Source organism: Nerophis ophidion, linkage group LG04 (assembly GCF_033978795.1).
Source record: "Nerophis ophidion isolate RoL-2023_Sa linkage group LG04, RoL_Noph_v1.0, whole genome shotgun sequence".
Taxonomy (NCBI): domain Eukaryota; kingdom Metazoa; phylum Chordata; class Actinopteri; order Syngnathiformes; family Syngnathidae; genus Nerophis; species Nerophis ophidion.
Window position 1 is genome coordinate 85,873,942 of NC_084614.1, and position 21,095 is coordinate 85,895,036.

The 21,095-nt window shown below is 37.1% G+C and overlaps 1 protein-coding gene across 3 annotated transcripts in view; it reads left to right on the top strand.

The window, feature by feature from the left end:
• Positions 1–68: 68 nt before the first annotated feature.
• LOC133552114 (RING finger protein 145-like) overlaps positions 69–21,095 on the top strand; it is a 36,187-nt gene continuing 15,160 nt past the window's right edge. Inside the window, exons 1-5 of one of the 3 annotated variants that reach the window (XM_061899459.1) lie at positions 134–198; positions 5,698–5,831; positions 17,338–17,587; positions 17,668–17,776; positions 17,840–17,931. In XM_061899459.1, the coding sequence (XP_061755443.1) occupies positions 17,404–17,587; positions 17,668–17,776; positions 17,840–17,931 (385 nt within the window). In that variant the 5' untranslated portion in view covers positions 134–198; positions 5,698–5,831; positions 17,338–17,403. Of the gene's footprint in view, positions 300–5,697; positions 5,832–17,337; positions 17,588–17,667; positions 17,777–17,839; positions 17,932–21,095 lie in introns of all 3 variants that reach the window. The other 2 variants (XM_061899457.1, XM_061899458.1) reach the window with 2 other exon arrangements.

The window sequence follows — 21,095 nt, forward strand, 5'->3', positions numbered from 1 at the left end:
CCTGTCGTGTCTTGTTTCCCCATTTCCATTTTTGAAACAGAAAATTAAAACTGACCAGCGGCCATTCATCATCACGTTCGGTCCGTCGCAACATCGCTGCGCATGCGTGGCGCGGCCTCTCCGCCGCTAGCAAAATGGCTACGTGGTGAGACGCGCGGGTCGGCCGCATCCTGACAGCGAGAGGCGGCTCCATCCCCGGTACCCATAAACCTTTTTTTTTATTACAATGTCCCGTTAAAAATGGTCGATGCCCATGCCGGAAAGCACACCGAGTCCGTGACGCCTTCTCTAAACTGCGTGTGAGTTTGACATTTATCCGCCGTTTTGTTGATGCTAACGCTAGCTAGCAGCTAGGGCTAGCTTAAATTGGAGCGCGAGCGGCGCCAAAGCTCAACGTATAAACTCAAATTAACACCTTCTTGTTTTATATATCTCCCTTTTATGTGCTTGCTTTTGTGTACGAGGTCAACCCGCGGCGTTTTGAATGAAACGCCCGCGGCGCCTTTGTTGTTGTTGACGTTATTGACAGGCAGCTTAGCTTGTGGCTAGGCTAAGCTAGCTGTTAGCTTAAGTGCATCTGCCTGATCTGGGCTCACATTTCAGGCCCTCAAAACGGAGATGGGTACGGAATAGATCAGGTTTTGTTTTCATTGGCCGTATTTGGAATAATGTCAGCATTGCGTCGCATTGTTGGAGTTGAGGCAGAGCGAGAGGTTACTAGAGTTCATTTCGGCATCACTGGGAAATGGCAGTAAGGCTGACCTGTTCTAAAAATAGCTCAAATAACAGCACTTACCAGTGAACTGCCTCTATTTTTTGAAATTGTATTTATTTACTAGCAGGCTGGTCTAGATTTGCTCGACATTTTTAATTCTAAAAGAGACAAAACTCAAATAGAATTTGAAAATCCAAGAACATATTTTAAAGACTTGGTCTTCACTTGTTTAAATAAATTCATTTTTTTTTTTTACTTTACTGCTTATAACTTTCAGAAAGACAATTTTACAGAAAAATTACAACCTTAAAAATTATTTTAGGATTTTTAAACACATATACCTTTTTACCTTTTAAATTCCTTCCTATTCTCTCCTGACAATTTAAATCAATGTTCAAGTATTTTATTTTTTAATTGTAAAGACTAATAAATACATTTTAATTCAATTGTTCATTTTAGCTTCTGTTTTTTCGACAAAGAATACTTGTGAAATATTTCTTCAAACTTATTCTGATTAAAATTCCCCAAAATTATTCTGGCAAAATCTAGAAAATCTGTAGAATCAAATTTAAATCTTATTTCAAAGTGGATTTTAACCTATTTAAAACATGTCATCAAAATTCTGAAATTAGTCTTGATCAGGAAAAATTACTAATGATGTTCCATAAATTATTTTAAATTTTTTTTCAAAAAGATTCGAATTACCTAGTTTTTATCTTAATTTTTTTCGGTTGAATTTTTTTATTTTAAAGAGTAAAAATTGAAGAGAAACTATGTTTCAAAATTTTAGGATTTTTAAACACATATACCTGATAAATTCCTTCCTCTTCTTTCCTGACAATTTAAATCATTGTTCAAGTATTTTATTTTTTAATTGTAAAGACTAATAAATACATTTTAATTCAATTGTTCATTTTAGCTTCTGTTTTTTTGACGAAGAATATTTGTGAAATATTTCTAAAACTTATTATGATTAAAATTCCCAAAAATTATTCTGGCAAAACTAGAAAATCTGTAGAATCAAATTTAAATCTTATTTCACAGTGGATTTGAACCTATTTAAAACATGTCATCAAAATTGTAAAATTAATCTTGATCAGGAAAAATGACTAATGATGTTCCATAAATTATTTTTTAAATTTTTTGAAAAAGATTCGAATGAGCTAGTTTTTATCTTAATTTTTTCGGTTGAATTTTTTATTTTAAAGAGTCAAAATTGAAGAGAAACTATGTTTCAAAATTTTGGGATTTTTAAACACATATACCTGATAAATTCCTTCCTGTTCTTTCCTGAGAATTTAAATCAATGTTCAAGTATTTTTTTTTAATTGTAAAGAATAATAAATACATTTTAATTTAATTCTTCATTTTAGCTTCTGTTTTTTTCGACAAAGAATATTTGTGAAATATGTTTTCAAACTTATTATGATTAAAATTCCCAAAAATTATTCTGGCAAAACTAGAAAATCTGTAGAATCAAATTTAAAACTGATTTCAAAGTGGATTTTCACCTATTTAAAACATGTCATCAAAATTCTAAAATTAATCTTGATCAGGAAAAATGACTAATGATGTTCCATAAATTATTTTTTAAATTTTTTCAAAAATATTCGAATGAGCTAGTTTTTATCTTCATTTTTTTCGGTTGAATTTTTTATTTCAAAGAGTCAAAATTGAAGAGAAACTATGTTTCAAAATTTTAGGATTTTTAAACACATATACCTGATAAATTCCTTCCTCTTCTTTCCTGACAATTTAAATCAATGTTCAAGTATTTTTTTTTTAATTGTAAAGAATAATAAATACATTTTAATTTAATTCTTCATTTTGGCTTCTGTTTTTTTCGATGAAGAATATTTGTGAAATACTTTTTCAAACTTATTATGATTAAAATTCCCAAAAATTATTCTGGCAAAACTAGAAAATCTGTAGAATCAAATTTAAAACTGATTTCAAAGTGGATTTTAACCTATTTAAAACATGTCATCAAAATTCTAAAATTAATCTTGATCAGGAAAAATTACTAATGATGTTCCAGAAATTATTTTTTGAATTTTTTTCAAAAAGATTCGAATGAGCTAGTTTTTATCTTCATTTTTTTCGGTTGAATTTTTTATTTTAAAGAGTCAAAATTTAAGAGAAACTATGTTTCAAAATTTTTGGATTTTTAAACACATATACCTGATAAATTCCTTCCTCTTCTTTCCTGACAATTTAAATCAATGTTCAAGTATCTTTTTTTTTTTTATTGTAAAGAATAATAAATACATTTTAATTTAATTCTTCATTTTAGCTTCTGTTTTTTTCGACAAAGAATATTTGTGAAATATTTCTTCAAACTTATTATGATTAAAATTCCCCAAAAATATTCTGGCAAAATCTAGAAAATCTGTAGAATCAAATTTAAAACTGATTTCAAAGTGGATTTTAACCTATTTAAAACATGTCATCAAAATTCTAAAATTAATCTTGATCAGGAAAAATGACTAATGATGTTCCATAAATTTTTTTTTAAATTTTTTCAAAAAGATTCAAATGAGCTAGTTTTTATCTTCATTTTTTCGGTTGAATTTTTTATTTTAAAGAGTCAAAATTGAAGAGAAACTATGTTTCAAAATTTTAGGATTTTTAAACACATATACCTGATAAATTCCTTCCTCTTCTTTCCTGACAATTTAAATCAATGTTCAAGTATTTTTTTTTTAATTGTAAAGAATAATAAATACATTTTAATTTAATTCTTCATTTTGGCTTCTGTTTTTTTCGACGAAGAATATTTGTGAAATATTTCTTCAAACTTATTATGATTAAAATTAAAAAAAATTATTCTAGCAAAACTAGAAAATCTGTAGAATCAAATTTAAATCTTATTTCAAAGTGGATTTTAACCTATTTAAAACATGTCATCAAAATTCTAAAATTAATCTTGATCAGGAAAAATTACTAATGATGTTCCATAAATTATTTTTTGAAATTTTTTCAAAAAGATTCGAATGAGCTAGTTTTTATCTTAATTTTTTCGGTTGAATTTTTTATTTTAAAGAGTCAAAATTGAAGAGAAACTATGTTTCAAAATTTTAGGATTTTTAAACACATATACCTGATAAATTCCTTCCTCTTCTTTCCTGACAATTTAAATCAATGTTCAAGTATTTTATTTTTTAATTGTAAAGACTAATAAATACATTTTAATTCAATTGTTCATTTTAACTTGTTTTTTCAACGAAGAATATTTGTGAAATATTTTTTCAAACTTATTATGATTAAAATTCCCCAAAAATATTCTGGCGAAACTAAAAAATCTGTAGAATCAAATTTAAATCTTATTTCAAAGTGGATTTTAACCAATTTAAAACATGTCATCAAAATTCTAAAATGAATCTTGATCAGGAAAAATTACTAATGATGTTCCATAAATTATTTTTTGAATTTTTTTCAAAAAGATTCGAATGAGCTAGTTTTTATCTTCATTTTTTCGGTTGAATTTTTTATTTTAAAGAGTCAAAATTGAAGAGAAACTATGTTTCAAAATTTTAGGATTTTTAAACACATATACCTGATAAATTCCTTCCTCTTCTTTCCTGACAATTTAAATCAATGTTCAAGTATCTTTTTTTTAATTGTAAAGAATAATAAATACATTTTAATTTAATTCTTCATTTTAGCTTCTGTTTTTTCGACGAAGAATATTTGTGAAATATTTCTTCAAACTTATTATGATTAAAATAAAAAAAAATATTCTGGCAAAACTAGAAAATCTGTAGAATCAAATTTAAAACTGATTTCAAAGTGGATTTTCACCTATTTAAAACATGTCATCAAAATTCTAAAATTAATCTTGATCAGGAAAAATTACTAATGATGGTCCATTAATTATTTTTTAAATTTTTTCAAAAATATTCGAATTAGCTAGTTTTTATCTTCATTTTTTTCGGTTGAATTTTTTATTTTAAAGAGTAAAAATTGAAGAGAAACTATGTTTCAAAATTTAATTTTCATTTTTTTTGTCTTTTCTCCTCTTTTATACCGTTCAATTAAGTGTTTAATCATAATTTATTCTCTATAAAAAAATCTTACGTAAAAGGAAAAAAAATGTATGACGGACAGAAATACCAATTTTTTTATATTTATAGATTTATTTATTAAAGGTAAATTGAGCAAATTGGCTATTTCTGGCAATTTATTTAAGTGTGTATCAAACTGGTAGCCCTTTGCATTAATCAGTACCCAAGAAGTAGCTGTTGGTTTCAAAAATGTTGGTGACCCCTGCAGTAAAGACCGGGTTCCTTCCTTCCTGAATGGGGGTCTACATTTCCCTGCTTTGGCTGGATTAAAGTGACAAAAACACAGTTGTGGATGATAACGTTATATAAGGAGGGACTGGATGATTACGTAACAGAACCCTGCCATCATGAGGCTGGTTGTATTTGGGATGTGTGCATGGGGATGATGTTTGTTAAGAAATGATCGATTTCGATGCCATTATCGTATCCACTTATGCAGACTTGGGCACAATAAAGGCCTACTGAAAGCCACTACTAGCGACCACGCAGTCTGATAGTTTATATATCAATGATGAAATATTAACATTGCAACACATGCCAATACGGCCTTTTTAGTTTGCTAAATTGCAATTTCAAATTTCCCGCGAAGTGTCCTGTTGAAAACGTTGCAGTATGATGACGCGTACGCTTGATGTCACCGGTTGTAGCGGACATTTTGTTCCATCCCGATCCAAGCTATAAGTAGTCTGCTTTAATCGCATAATTACACAGTATTCTGGACAACTCTGTTGCTGAATCTTTTGCAGTTTGTTCAATTAATAATGGAGGAGTCAAAGTAGAATGATGTAGTTGGGAAGCTTTAGCCTTTAGCCACACAAACACACAGTGATTCCTTGTTTAATATTCCCGGAGGTAAAGCTTTACTATGGATCAGAGCGGTCAAGCAAACATGGATCCTGACCACTTGTCAACCGGCAGGTTTCGGTGAGAAAATTGTTAAAAAGTCGCCTCTTACCGGAGATCTGTGGAGTTAGTGCCGCCCTTGTATCTGCCATGACTTCCATCAGACACTGGCCTCAAGACACCTGTGGACACACCCCTCCGACTATCAGGTACTATTTAATCTCACTAAAACACTAGCAACACAATAGAAAGATAAGGGATTTCCCACAATTATCCTAGTAAATAGGGCTTCACGGTGGCAGAGGGGTTAGTGCATCTGCCTCACAATACGAAGTTCCTGCAGTCCTGGGTTCAAATCCAGGCTCGGGATCTTTCTGTGTGGAGTTTGCATGTTCTCCCCGTGGATGCGTGGGTTCCCTCCGGGTACTCCGGCTTCCTCCCACCTCCAAAGACATGCACCTGGGGATAGGTTGATTGGCAACACTAAATGGGCCCTAGTGTGTGAATGTGAGTGTGAATGTGGTCTGTCTATCTGTGTTGGCCCTGCGATGAGGTGGCGACTTGTCCAGGGTGTACCCCGCCTTCCGCCCAATTGTAGCTGAGATAGGCGCCAGCGCCCCCCGCGACCCCAAAAGGGAATAAGCGGTAGAAAATGGATGGATGGATGGATCCTAGTAAATGTGTCTAAAAACATCTGAATCCGTCCCAATGCAATCGTCTCTTTTTTGGAAAAACTTTATTTATTTTTTATTTTTCTAGTTTTTCGCTATCAATATCATCATCCACAAATCTTTCATCCTCGCTCAAATTAATGGGGAAATTGTCGTTTTCTCGGTTCGAATAGCTCTTGCTGCTGGAGGCTCCCATTAAAAACGATGTGAGGACGTGAGGATTACTCACCGTTGTGATGTCATCGTCTGCGACTTCCGGTACAGGCAAGGCTTTTTTATCAGCACCAAAAGTTGCGAATTTTATCGTCGACGTTCTCTACTAAATCCTTTCAGCAAAAATATGGCAATATGGCAAAATGATCAAGTAGGACAGATAGAATGGACCTGCTATCCCCGTTTAAATAAGAAAATCTCATTTACAATCTCACTAAAACACTATTAAAAACAATAAGCAGATAAGGGATCTTCCAGAATTATCCTAGTAAATGTGTCTAATTATATCTGAATCGCTCTCACTGCCCTCGTCTTTTTTTTCTTGTAGTCCTTCACTCTCACTATCCTCATCCATAAATCTTTCATCGTTGCTCAAATTAATGGGGACATTGTCGCTTTCTCGGTCCGAATCGCTCTTGCTGCTGGTGGCCATGATTGTAAACAATGTGAGGATCGTCTGCTACTTCCGGTACAGGCAAGGCTTTTTTATTAGCGACCAAAAGTTGCGAACTTTATGGTGGATGTTCTCTACTAAATCCTTTCAGCAAAAATATGGCAATATCGCGAAATGATCAAGTATGACACATAGAATGGACCTGCTATCCCCGTTTAAATAAGAACATCTCATTTCAGTAGACCTTTAAGAAATGATCGATTTCGATGCCATTATCGTATCCTCTTATGCAGACCTGGGTAAATTAAGGCCCGGGGGCCACATGCGGCCTGTTGAGCTTTTCAATGTGGCCCGCCGGACATTCCCAAATAATTTTTTGTAGATCTTTAAAGGCCTACTGAAATGAGATGTTCTTATTTAAACGGGGATAGCAGGTCCATTCTATGTGTCATACTTGATCATTTCGCCATATTGCCATATTTTTGCTGAAAGGATTTAGTAGAGAACGTCGATGATAAAGTTCACAACTTTTGGTCGCTAATAAAAAAGCCTTGCCTGTAGCGGAAGTAGCAGACGATGTGCGCGTGACGTCACTGGTTGTAGAGCTCCTCACATCCTCACATTGTTTACAATCACAGCCACCAGCAGCCAGAGCGATTCGGACCGAGAAAGCGACAATTTCCCCATTAATTTGAGCGAGGATGAAAGATTCGTGGATGAGGATAGTGAGAGTGAAGGACTAGAAAAAGAAAAAAAAAAAGGTGCGGGCAGTGAAAGCATTTCAGATGTTATTAGACACATTTACTAGGATAATTCTGGAAAATCCCTTATCTGCTTATTGTGTTACTAGTGTTTTAGTGAGATTTTATGGTACCTGAAAGTCGGAGGGGTCTGGCCACGGGTGTGGTGACCGCCAGTGTCTCCGGTGGGAGGAGGTTAAAAGCCGCAGCTGCAGGAGGATGCAAGCTCCGCTCATGTCTACGGTAAGAGCCGTCTAAGCACAATTTTCCCACCGAAACCTGCCGGTTGACATGTGGTCGGGAACCATGTTCGCTTGACTGCTCTGTTCCATAGTAAAGCTTCACCTTCGGGAATGTAAACAAGGAAACACCGGCTGTGTTTGTGTTGCTAAAGGCAGCCTTAATACACCGCTTCCCACCTCCATCTTTCTTCTTTGACGTCTCCATTATTAATTGAACAAATTGCAAAAGATTCAGCAACACAGATGTCCAGAATACTGTGTAAATATGCGATTAAAGCAGACGACTTATAGCTTGGATCGGGCTGGAAAAAAAATGTCCGCTACAACCGGTGACGTTTTCAACAGGACACTTTGCGGGAAATTTTAAAATTGCAATTTAGTAAACTAAAAAGGCCGTATTGGCATGTGTTGCAATGTTAATATTTCATCATTGATATATAAACTATTAGACTGCGTGGTGGCTAGTAGTGGCTTTCAGTAGGCCTTTAAGATAGAAAGTGTAGCTGCCATTAAGATGTGCTTTGATGTTTTCTAATGACCTTAAGACTTCAACTATACAAAGTATTTCAATGGTTGGAATCTGCGCTTATCGATGATATACCAGTTACTATGGTCATATAATTAGTTACTATGGTCATATAATTAGTTACTATGGTCATATAATTAGTTACTATGGTCATCTAATTAGTTACTATGGTCATTTAATTAGTTACTATGGTCATCTAAGTCACAGCAGCTCAGACGAGGCACAAAGCGGTGTGGGCGGGAAGCGTTTCCACAGACGCAGAAGGAGATTTTCACAATAAAGTTTTAAAGCTTAGTGATGTATAGAATAGAAAGTACTTTATTAATCCCTTGGGGGAATTCAACAAATATCAGATAGATTGGGTGTTGTTGATAAATTACATTTGTTTTGCTCGGTAGAATTTTTACTTGCACTTACAGATGTAGTGACAAACTGTAGTACCGGTAATGGTTTTCTGAAGTGTTCGTAAGCCCATGTGGTGATGTCCTTTTCACACTGATGTCGCTTTTTGATGAAGTACCGCCTGAGGGATCGAAGGTCCGTAATATCATCGCTTACGTGCAGTGATTTCTCCAGATTTTAAACATGATGCAGGCATCAAATTCCAAATGAGCTAATATTTGCAAAAAATAACAAAGTTTTCCATTTTAAACGTTCAGTATCTTGTCTTTGCAGTCTATTATTATGAATATATGTTGAAAAGGATTTGCAAATCATTGTATTTTGTTTTTATTTACGATTTACACAACGTGCCAACTTTACTGGTTTTGGGGTTTGTAGAAAAAAAATTGTAAAATAACTAGGGATGCACCGAAATGAAAATTTGTGGCCGAAGCCGAATAAATTTTAAACGCTTGGCCGAAGGCCTAATACCGAATAATGAATGCAGTTTTTCACAATTTTTTTTATATTGCATAAATAGCCTAGAATAAATATTTAGACATGTGTTTCAAATAAAGTAATTTTTTATTGAATATTGACATTTTTTAAATATTCCAGTAGCCTTTGCTTTTCAAAAAAATCACAAAGTTTTTCATTTATATTAGGCCTTCAAACAAAACATGCATTCCAAAAAAAAATAAAGTGCATTAAAGTGGATAAACCCACAACAAATGAATTATTGTCCTTTTTGGCAAAAGTCTGCTTAGCCACAGTAGATATGCTAATAATGTAAACAGAAGGCTCAAGTAAATCTCAATAAGTGTGTGCTTGTAACCTCATACACTTATACAGGTAGCCTACACAACAGGCTAATAATGTAAACAGAAGGCTCAAGTAAATCTCAATAAGTGTGTGCTTGTAACCTCATACACTTATACAGGTACACAACATATCCCAACGCCACCGCGTCAAAAAATTGCGTCACACGCCACTATTCGGCCTTGTTTTTGACTCATTCCACTGAAGGCCGAATGTGGCTTTTTTTGCCATATTCGGCCGAATATATTCGGTTATTCGGTGCATCCCTAAAAATAACCCCTGGTAGTTGTGTGTCACGACAGAAGACACACTTTATGAAGGTGGAGGACGTTACCATGCAACCATTTGAGAGTAGAACAATGAAACATGAAATTTGAGCATGGCATGTGTACGTTATTACTCCCCAATGGAGACGCTCACATTCCACGGTGGACTGTTGTCCTGAGATCATGTTTCCAGGTCGTCTGTATGAGCAGAAAGGAATGTGAAGCCATGTCCATAAGGAAGGAAAGAAAGAGCGTTTGTGTTGATCTTTGAAAAAGGAGACTAAAGTGTGAGAGAGAGAAGCAGATAGTAAACATTTAACTTTGTTTGATGAATGAGCCCACCCACTGTTGTCTTTTCAACTCATGACATTCTTCAGGTTTCTGAAGAATGTCACGAGTGAGACTTAACGTCGTGATGCGTTCATAGATTTTTTTGGCCTTTTTTTAACGTCGATTTACGCCTTAAAGTCAATGTCCTCACAGCCACTTAAAGCACTGGGGCATCTTCACTCATGATGGATGATAGAGTTTCCTCACGCTAAACTGTTTCTGACTTTTACAAGGTCTGTAACCCCGACAGTGTACAAATAGGGTCCATTTGGTTCCATTTGTTCCCTATCAGAGTTAAGAATAGACCTTGGAATTTAAAATTTTGAGAAACACTGCTTTAGGGTTGGGGTCTAAATTGATATTTACAAGTCTGTAACTCTGACAAAACATACTATGAGACCAACTCTTCTTCAAGTTTCCTGCTGGCTCTGCTGTGAACGGGACTCTCGCTGCTGTGTTAGATCCGCTTTGGACTGGACTCTCGCGACTGTGTTGGATCCATTGTGGATTGAACTTTCACAGTATCATGTTAGACCCGCTCGACATCCATTGCTTTCCTCCTCTCTAAGGTTCTCATAGTCATTATTGTCACCGACGTCCCACTGGGTGTGAGTTTTCCTTGCCCTTATGTGGGCCTACCGAGGATGTCGTGGTGGTTTGTGCAGCCCTTTGAGACACTAGTGATTTAGGGCTATATAAGTAAACATTGATTGATGATTGAAGTGTGAACTGGCCAGGAGAATAGGCAAATATATGTTACACTTTTGATTGATTGATTGATACTTTTATCAGTAGATTGCACAGTACAGTACATATTCCGTACAATTGACCACTAAATGGTAACACCCCAATAAGTTTTTCAACTTGTTTAAGTCGGGGTCCACGTTAATCAATTCATGGTACACAATACACAGACTTACAGCAGCGTTAAAACAGTAAATATTACCTAAGAAATTCAAGGACAACCCGCAAATTAGCAGTAGGGCTGGACAATATATCGATATGCTCGATATATCCCGGGTTTGTCTCTGTGCGATATAGATTAGAATAGAATAGAATGAACTTTATTATCATTATATTTGCATATAGCGAGATTAAAGACTCCAACTTAAGGTGCGGCAGTGGGAACAAATATGGGGTGAAATAAATGACATAAAGGAAAAACTAACAATTGAAATAAACAGGCTACTATCCAATAAAAATAATAAGAGATTCTGTACAATATACAAAACACTATAGAAGTACAAAATACAAATACTGTACAATATACAGAGCAAGACAGGAGTACCGAAGTAATGAATAACAATCAGTGACGGACGTATTGCACTCGAAGGCTAGTATTGCACAGTAGGGTATTGGGGCATTATATTGTATAGGTGGTGAATTATTATTATTATAAGTTAGAGTTCAACACGGTGACAGCTTTGGGAAAGAAGCTGTCTCTGAGCCTGTTTGTTCTGGCTCTGATGCACCTGTAGCGCCTGCCTGGTGGTAAAATGACTATATCGTGATATTCGAGTATACGTTCTCACGCAGTTGCTTATAACTGCGGGAATTACACTGCATGCGTTTCCCACTCTTTCTTGTCTCTCCTTCTCACAGAGACTTAATAATAATAATAATAATAGATTTTATTTGTAAAAAGCACCTTATGTTGAGCAAACAACCTCAAAGTGCCACAGTGTAAAAAATTGTAATAATAAAAATAAATAAAATATAAAACTAGAAACAACCCAAAGGCTACAACCAGCATGCATGTCTACAGAAAGGCTTTTTTTTAAAAAGATGGGTTTTTAAGCCCTTTTTAAAAGCATCCACAGTCTGAGGCGCCCTCAGGTGGTCAGGGAGAGCGTTCCACGGACTGGGAGCAGCGGAGCAGAAAGCCCGGTCTCCCATTGTTCGAAGCTTTGTCCGTGGAGGTTGGAGGAGGTTAGCCTGTGAGGTGTCGTGTGGAGGATTTGGGGGTGAGCAGTTCCTTGAGGTAGAGGGGGGGCATTTCCAAGGAGGCACCGGTGAGTTAGACTTAAACCAAGCGCACCTTCGTACATACGTCACATACTGTCACGTGTGCAACGTCGCACGCTCCCGCGGAGCAGAGAGGTAGCAACTAGGGATGCACCGATTAATCGGTAACCGAATATATTCGGCCGAATATGGCAAAAATTGCCACATTCGGCCTTCGGTGGAATGAGTTAAGAACAAGGCCGAATAGTGGCGTGTGACGCAATTTTTTGACGCAATGACGCAATCAACCAACGTGCAGTGACGTTGGGATATGTTGTGTACCTGTATAAGTGTATGAGGTTACAAGCACACACTTATTGAGATTTACTTGAGCCTTCTGTTTACATTATTAGCATATCTACTGTGGCTAAGCAGACTTTTGCCAAAAGGACAATAATTCATTTGTTGTGGGTTTATCCACTTTAATGCACTTTATTTTTTTTGGAATGCATGTTTTGTTTGAAGGCCTAATATAAATGAAACACTTTGTGCTTTTTTTGAAAAGCAAAGGCTACTGGAATATTAAAAAAATGTCAATATTCAATAAAAAAATACTTTATTTGAAAAACATGTCTAAATATTTATTCTAGGCTATTTATGCAATATAAAAAAATTGTGAAAAACTGCATTCATTATTCGGTATTCAGCTTCGGCCACAAATTTTCATTTCGGTGCATCCCTAGTAGCAACATGGTAACATTAGCTGTGATGCTAACGGAGAAGTGCGGGTGGTAATACGAGAGAGAGAAGGTGCGAATCTGGTAACAAATGGAGGAAGAATTAATTACCAAGAAAAACCTCATAGGATCCATCGTCCGGCGGTGGTTTGGCTTCAAGCGGAAAGATGAACAATTGTGCTGCTACTTTTTGTAGCAACACTGCTAATGTGGCATCATTTGAAAAGTCACCCGCCAGAGAATGAGGAGTGCTTGAAATTCTGCATCAACATTTCTCTACTACAATCCCCAAAGAGGGCACTTTAAGTTAATGATTACTTCTATGTGGAGAAATCTTTATTTATTCTTGAATCACTTATTTATTTTTCAACAAGTTTTTAGTTATTTTTATCTTTTTTTCCAAATAGTTCAAGAAAGACTACTAAAAATGAGCAATATTTTGCACTGTTACACAATTTAATAAATCAGAAACTGATGACATAGTGCTAGAGAATGAGGAGTGCTTGAAATTCTGCATCAACATTTCCGTTCGGTGCCACACCAACAAAATGCCGCAGCAACTATTTCAACAAGTTTTTAGTTATTTTCATATCTTTTTTTCCAAATAGTTGAAGAAAGACTACTAAAAATGAGCAATATTTTGCACTGTTATACAATTTAATAAATCAGAAACTGATGACATAGTGCTAGAGAATGAGTGCTTGAAACCCTGCATCAACATTTCCGTTCGGTGCCACACCAACTATTTCAACAAGTTTTTAGTTATTTTTATATCTTTTTTTCCAAATAGTTCAAGAAAGACTACTAAAAATGAGCAATATTTTGCACTGTTATACAATTTAATAAATCAGAAACTGATGACATAGTGCTAGAGAATGAGGAGTGCTTGAAATTCTGCATCAACATTTCCGTTCGGTGCCACACCAACAAAATGCCGCAGCAACTATTTCAACAAGTTTTTAGTTATTTTTATATCTTTTTTTCCAAATGGTTGAAGAAAGACTACTAAAAATGAGCAATATTTTGCACTGTTACACAATTTAATAAATCAGAAACTGATGACATAGTGCTAGAGAATGAGTGCTTGGAACCCTGCATCAACATTTCCGTTCGGTGCCACACCAACAAAATGCCGCAGCAACTATTTCCACATCAAAACCTTATGAAAAAAAAAACGGCAACAACTGAAGGAGATAACGTCCGCAGTGACCGACAACATAGCGAAGGACTTACACTATTTGATTTCCTATGATGCCGCTCATTTTTTATTTGACAGTTATTGAAATATCTTGTGTGACATCATGCACAAAAGTGCACTTTCTTTGTTTTTAACCATTGTAGTGGCGTTCTGTACATAAAATACACTTTAATTTAGTGTTGTTTTGATATGTCATCTTGGTGACATCATTAGCAAAAGCGCACTTATAGCTTGTTTTAAAATGTCTCTGACAATCTTGCACTTTCTGAATGTTTGTGCCACTGCTTAATAACTTTAATAAATACAGTTTTGGTCAATTAACTTAGTTGTGATTTCCCTCTCTGCATGAAAGTTTAAAATGAGCATATATTAATGCAGTATGAACAACAATGTTTTAATGCAGACACCTAGAATGTTCATACTGCTGTGATTATATGTATCAAGTAGGGGTGTAACGGTACTCAAAAATTTCGGTTCGGTACGTACCTCGGTTTAGAGGTCACGGTTCGGTTCAGTAAGAAAACAACAAAATATACATTTTTTGGTTATTTATTTACCATATTTGTAAAAAAATGGCTTGATCCTTTTAACATTGGGAACACTCAAAAAATTCTGCCCACGTTAATCCACATTAAACCGCTTCAAGTTGTCGCTTTGATTAAATAAAATGACACCACTTTTCTTCTACATATAAAAAGTGCAACATTAAACAGTTTCAAGTCAACTCATCATGCTTAATTTATTACAGCATTGGGGAAGCCTGTAGTTGATTTTTATTATGTAAATGTTATATTTGTATCAACATGTGATAGCAGGGACCCTGCCATTCAAAACTAGGCTGCTACATTACTAATGATTCATGTAACTATAGCTGAAAATTCATCCCTGACCACCATGGAGTTCATGTAGGCTTTATGATGCACTTACATTATTTTATACACTATCAGAGACAGAAACTCTTCATTTAATGTCCTTTTTTGCTGCTTCAACACCTCAAACAAGAGTGTCCGTAACACACACACATGCACACACAGCAAAATGAGCTAACGTTACGCTAAAAGCTAACTAGCCTTCACCTAAAGCCAGGACTGCGAGTGAGCTGAGCTGCAGTTTGTTTCTAGAAGGTCAACATCATAGTGATGTTTACAAAGTAGTTGACTTGGAATATAATTTGGGGAGAGTGCGTTGCTCCCCTGCTAAAGACCTATCTGCTAAAGCGATAACGACATGCGCTCTGAATACGCATTGCTGATTGGCTTTGTATGTACCCAATCAGATGGTTGTGTGGGCGGGACAATGCAGGGTGCTGTGTACAGACAGAGGCAGAGCAGCTTGTTAAGACTTTAGGATAGGCGGCTACTTCATATGTTCGTATGTAACTCGTTTGGTACTGCTCCGCACCGAACCGAAACAGTTCAACACAAATACACGTACCGTTACACCCCTAGCATCAAGTGTTCATTCAAGGCTAGGGCAAAATATTGAGATGTATCGTGACATGGCCTAAACATATCGAGATATTAATAACAGGCTATATCGCCCAGCCTTAATTAACAGTGAACCAAATTGGGTAGTTACCTATCGTCCATCTTCTCTCAAGCGGGTTGTAAATGTTGATCCTGTTGTGTGTAAAAGATAGTTAAAAACGATACAACCCGCCTTCAATTGCTTCCGATTAGTTTATGTTGCGCGGTGCCTTCCGTGGTTGGTTGGATTTAGCACAAAGTAATGATTGATTACTTGATCCATTGCTTTTGGTCCCCTAGAGGGGGGGGGGGTTGCCCACATCTGAGGTCCTCTCCAAGGTTTCTCATAGTCAGCATTGTCACTGGCGTCCCACTGGATGTGAATTCTCCCTGCCCACTGGGTGTGAGTTTTCCTTGCCCTTTTGTGGGTTCTTCCGAGGATGTTGTAGTCGTAATGATTTGCGCAGTCCTTTGAGACATTTGTGATTTGGGGCTATATAAATAAACATTGATTGATTGATTGATTGATTGGTCTAGGATTAGTTAGGGCAGTAGTTCTCAAATGGGGGTACGCGTATCCTTGGGGGTTCTTGATGGTATGCCAAGGGGTATGTGAGATTTTTTTTAAATATTCTAAAAATAGTAACAATTCAAACATCCTTTATAAATATAAATACATATATAATAAATATAATATATATATATAACATATATAATAAATATAATATAATATAATAAATATATATAATATATAATATATATATATAATATAATATAATATATATATAATACATATAATAAAAGGGACGGCGTGGCGCAGTGGGAGAGTGGCCGTGCGCAACCCGAGCGTCCCTGGTTCAATTCCCACCTAGTACCAACCTCGTCACGTCCGTTGTGTCCTGAGCAAGACACTTCACCCTTGCTCCTGATGGGTGCTGGTTGGCGCCTTGCATGGCAGCTCCCTCCATCAGTGTGTGAATGTGTGTGTGAATGGGTAAATGTGGAAGTAGTGTCAAAGCGCTTTGAGTACCTTGAAGGTAGAAAAGCGCTATATAAATATATTTATTTATAAATATATTTATTGAATAATACTTCAACCAAATATGAACATAAGTTCATGAACTGTGAAAAGAACAATGCAATATTCAGTGTTGACAGCTAGATTTTTTTTTGTGGACATTTCCCATAAATATTGATGTTAAAGATTTCTTTTTTTGTGAAGAAATGTTTAAGTTGAGCACTTTAAGTTGATGATTACTTCCATGTGTAGAAATCTTTATTTATAATTGAATCACTTGTTTATTTTTCAACAAGTTTTTAGTTATTTTTATATGTTTTTTTCCCAAATAGTTCAAGAAAGACCACTACAAATGAGCAATATTTTGCACTGTAATACAATTTAATAAACCAGAAACTGATGACATAGTGCTTTATTTCACTTCTTAATCTCTTTTTTTTCAGCCAAAAAGGCTTTGCTCTGATTAGGGGGTACTTGAATTAAAAAAATGTTCACAGGGGGTGCATCACTGACAAAATGTTGAGAACCACTGAGTTAGGGGTACTCGAACCACGGCAATCCGCGAGGACCGGAGTTTTTTAATGTGGGGAAAAAAATAAAAGGAAATGTCAAGTGTGGTGTGAGAATCTCAAAACTGCGTAACACTGTGTTATTTTGCCTTCTTTCTAATATTAGTCCCCATCTTTCTTCTGCACTCTGCTTTCATTCTCGTCATTCTCTGCGGCCCAAACATCCTACTCCTCCTCCTCCCCCGTGGCAACGCTCCACAGCACCACCTGCTGGAACCCTAGCCCGGCGGTCTCTTCTGCGCGGCAGTCAGAAGTCACGGCGAGCTCATGGCGGTGAAGGATCGCGTGGAGGCGGTGCTCAACGTGGGCCTGCGCGTCCCCAGCATCATGCTCCTGGACGTGCTGTACCGCTGGGACGTTAGCTCCTTCTTCCAGAAGATCCAGCGCTCCAGCCTGTCCAACAACCCTCTGTTCCAGTACAAGTACCTGGCGCTCTACCTGCATTACGTGGGTGGGTAAAACACACACACACACACACACACACATTAACACACATTCATGTAATGATGTATTTATACTGTGTGCGCGCAGGTTACATTCTCAGCCTGGTGCTGCTCACTCTGCCTCGTCAGCACCTCGTCAAACTATACCTCTACGTGCTGACCGCTCTACTCCTCTTTGCTGGCCACCAGGTGTCCAGGTATGTGCGTGCACACACACACACACACTGCAGTGCTTTAGTCAGCGTGACGTCTCCTCTCAGGGATTACGTGCGCAGTGAGCTGGAGTCGGGCCACGAGGGACCCGTGTACCTGGATCCCCTCTCCATGAACAGATTCACCACAGCACTCATAGGTAAGATCTAGGGGTATTTATATTGAACCGTTTCGGTAAGGGGGTTCGGTTCGGAGGTGTCGCGAACGAGTTTCAACACGGACATACAGTGGGGCAAAAAAGTATTTAGTCAGCCAGCGATTGTGCAAGTTCTCCCACTTAAAATGATGACAGAGGTCTGTAATTTTCATCATAGGTACACTTCAACTGTGAGAGACAGAATGTGAAAAACAAATCCAGGAATTCACATTGTAGGAATTTTTAAGAATTTATTTGTAAATTATGGTGGAAAATAAGTATTTGGTCAACCATTCAAAGCTCTCACTGATGGAAGGAGGTTTTGGCTCAAAATCTCACGATACATGGCCCCATTCATTCTTTCCTTAAAGGGGTACATTATCACAATTTCAAAAGGGTTAAAAACAATAAAAATCAGTTCCCAGTGGCTTGTTTTATTTTTCGAAGTTTTTTTTTCAAAATTTTACACCTCCTGGAATATCCCTAAAAAAAGCTTTAAAGTTCTTGATTTTCCCTATTTGCAGTGCGACTGTCCATTTCCCTGTGACGTCACACAGGGCTGCCAATACAAACATGGCGGTTACCACAGCAAGATATAGCGACATTAGCTCGGATTCAGACTCGGATTTCAGCGGCTTAAGCGATTCAACAGATTGCGCATGTATTGAAACAGATGGTCGTTGTATGGAGGCAGATAGCGAAAACGAAATTCGGCCATAAAATGGGTGTACCTAATGAAGTGGCCCATAGCATGGCTGCCTTATTAGCATCGCCGGTAAAATGTGCGGACCAAACGATCAGGACTTTCGCATCTTGTGACACTGGAGCAACTTAAATCCGTCGATTGGTAAGTGTTTGTTTCGCATTAAATGTGGGTATCTAGTTTCAAATGTACATACAGCTAGCGTAAATAGCATGTTAGCATCGATTAGCTGGCAGTCATGCCGTGACCTAATATGTCTGATTAGCACATAAGTCAACAACATCAACAAAACTCACCTTTGTGATTTCGTAGACTTTATAGTTGCAAATGCATCTGCAGGTTATCCATACATCGCTGTGCCATGTCTGTCTTAGCATCGCCGGTCAAATGTGAAGACACTTTGGTACATTCAATGGGGGTCTGGCGGCAGATTTCTTGCCATTGGTGCAACTTGAATCCCTCCCTGTTAGTGTTGTTACACCCTCCGACAACACACCCACGAGGCATGATGTCTCCAAGGTTCCAAAAAATAGTCGGAAAAACGGAAAATAACAGAGCTGAGACCCGGTGTTTGTAATGTGAAAATGAAAATGGCGGGTGTGTTACCTCGGTGACGTCACGTTCTGACGTCATCGCTAAAAGACTGATAAACAGAAAGGCGTTTAATTTGCCAAAATTCACCCATTTAGAGTTCGGAAATCGGTTAAAAAAATACATGGTCTTTTTTCTGCACCATCAAGGTATATATTGACGCTTACATAGGTTTGGTGATAATGTTCCCCTTTAACACGGATCAATCGTCCTGTCCCTTTAGTAGAAAAACAGCCTCAAAGCATGTTGTTTCCACCCCCATGCTTTACAGTAGGTCTGGTGTTCTTGGGATGCAACTCAGTATTCTTCTTCCTCCAAACACGACAAGTTGAGTTTATACCAAAATGGATACATGGATGATACAGCAGAGGATTGGGAGAATGTCATGTGGTCAGATGAAACCAAAATATAACTTTTTAATATAAACTCAACTCGTCGTGTTTGGAGGAAGAAGAATACTGAGTTGCATCCCAAGAACACCATACCTACTGTGAAGCATGTGGGTGGAAACATCGTCACCCGGCAGTAAACGTCAAGAACTCAGCCAACATGTCACGTCTGCATTATTTATAATTAACCTGTCAACACATATACAGTGTGATTTTGCTTTGTTTACAAGGAAAGAAAAACAAAAGTTAAAAAAGGGGGATATGTTGTATATGTGCTGCGGTTGCGTTAGGAACGTTGCGACAGCTGCCGTAAAGGAGGTGCGTTGCTAACTTGGTTGCTATGTTTCCGGTTGGTCGCAAAAGTGTTGGACATGTGTTTGTACCCTGTTCAAATCTCTCAGTAAAGTTATTCATTGGATTATGCCTTTTGTTTTGAACTTTATTACACCTTGGAGCGCTTTTTCCCGTCCGTTTTTTTCCTGCATTCGCTATCTGCGCCGAATGACTGAGCTACGTGACGTCATTTCCGGTCGGGACGGATTCGAATAAAGAACCAACTCTTTTTCTTTACTACAGTGGTCTTGATAACGGGTACTGGTTATCAAAAAGGGGTTCGAGTCCGAGGACTCGGTTCTTTTCTTATCGAACAACCGGGAAAACCGGTTTCGAGTATCATCCCTAGTGTTGATGAACGTGGACCCCGACTTAAACATGTTGAAAAACTTATTGGGGTGTTTACATTCAGTGGTCAATTTTACGGAATATGTACTGTATTGTGCAATATACTAATAAAACTCTCAATTAATCAATCAAAAAAGCACTTTATATGTAGAAAGATTTTGTTTAGAAACCATTCTGAGCCTTATCTTATTTAGTTTTTATTTTATATACAGTGGGGCAAAAAAGTATTCAGTCTCCCACCGATTGTGCAAGTTCTCCCACTTAAAATGATGACCGAGGTCTGTAATTTTCATCATAGGTACACTTCAACTGTGAGAGACAGAATGTGAAAAAAAAATCCAGGAATTCACATTGTAGGAAGTCTAAAGAATTTATTTGTAAATTATGGTGGAAAATAAGTATTTGGTCAACCATTCAAATTTCTCACTGATGGAATGAGGTTTTGGCTCAAAATCTCACGATACATGGCCCCATTCATTTTCCTTAACACGGATCAATCGTCCTGTCCCCTTAGCAGAAAAACAGCCCCAAAGCATGATGTTTCCACCCCCATGCTTCACAGTAGGTATGGTGTTCTTGGGATGCAACTCAGTATTCTTTTTCCTCCAAACACGACGAGTTGAGTTTATACCAAAAAGTTCTGTTTTGGTTTCATCTGACCACATGACATTCTCCCATGTGCTCTCTGGCAAACTTCAGACGGGCCTGAACATACACTGGCTTAAGCAGGGGGGCACGTCTGGCACTGTCGGCGTAGTGTGTTACGGATGGTAACCTTTGTTACTTTGGTCCCAGCTCTCTGC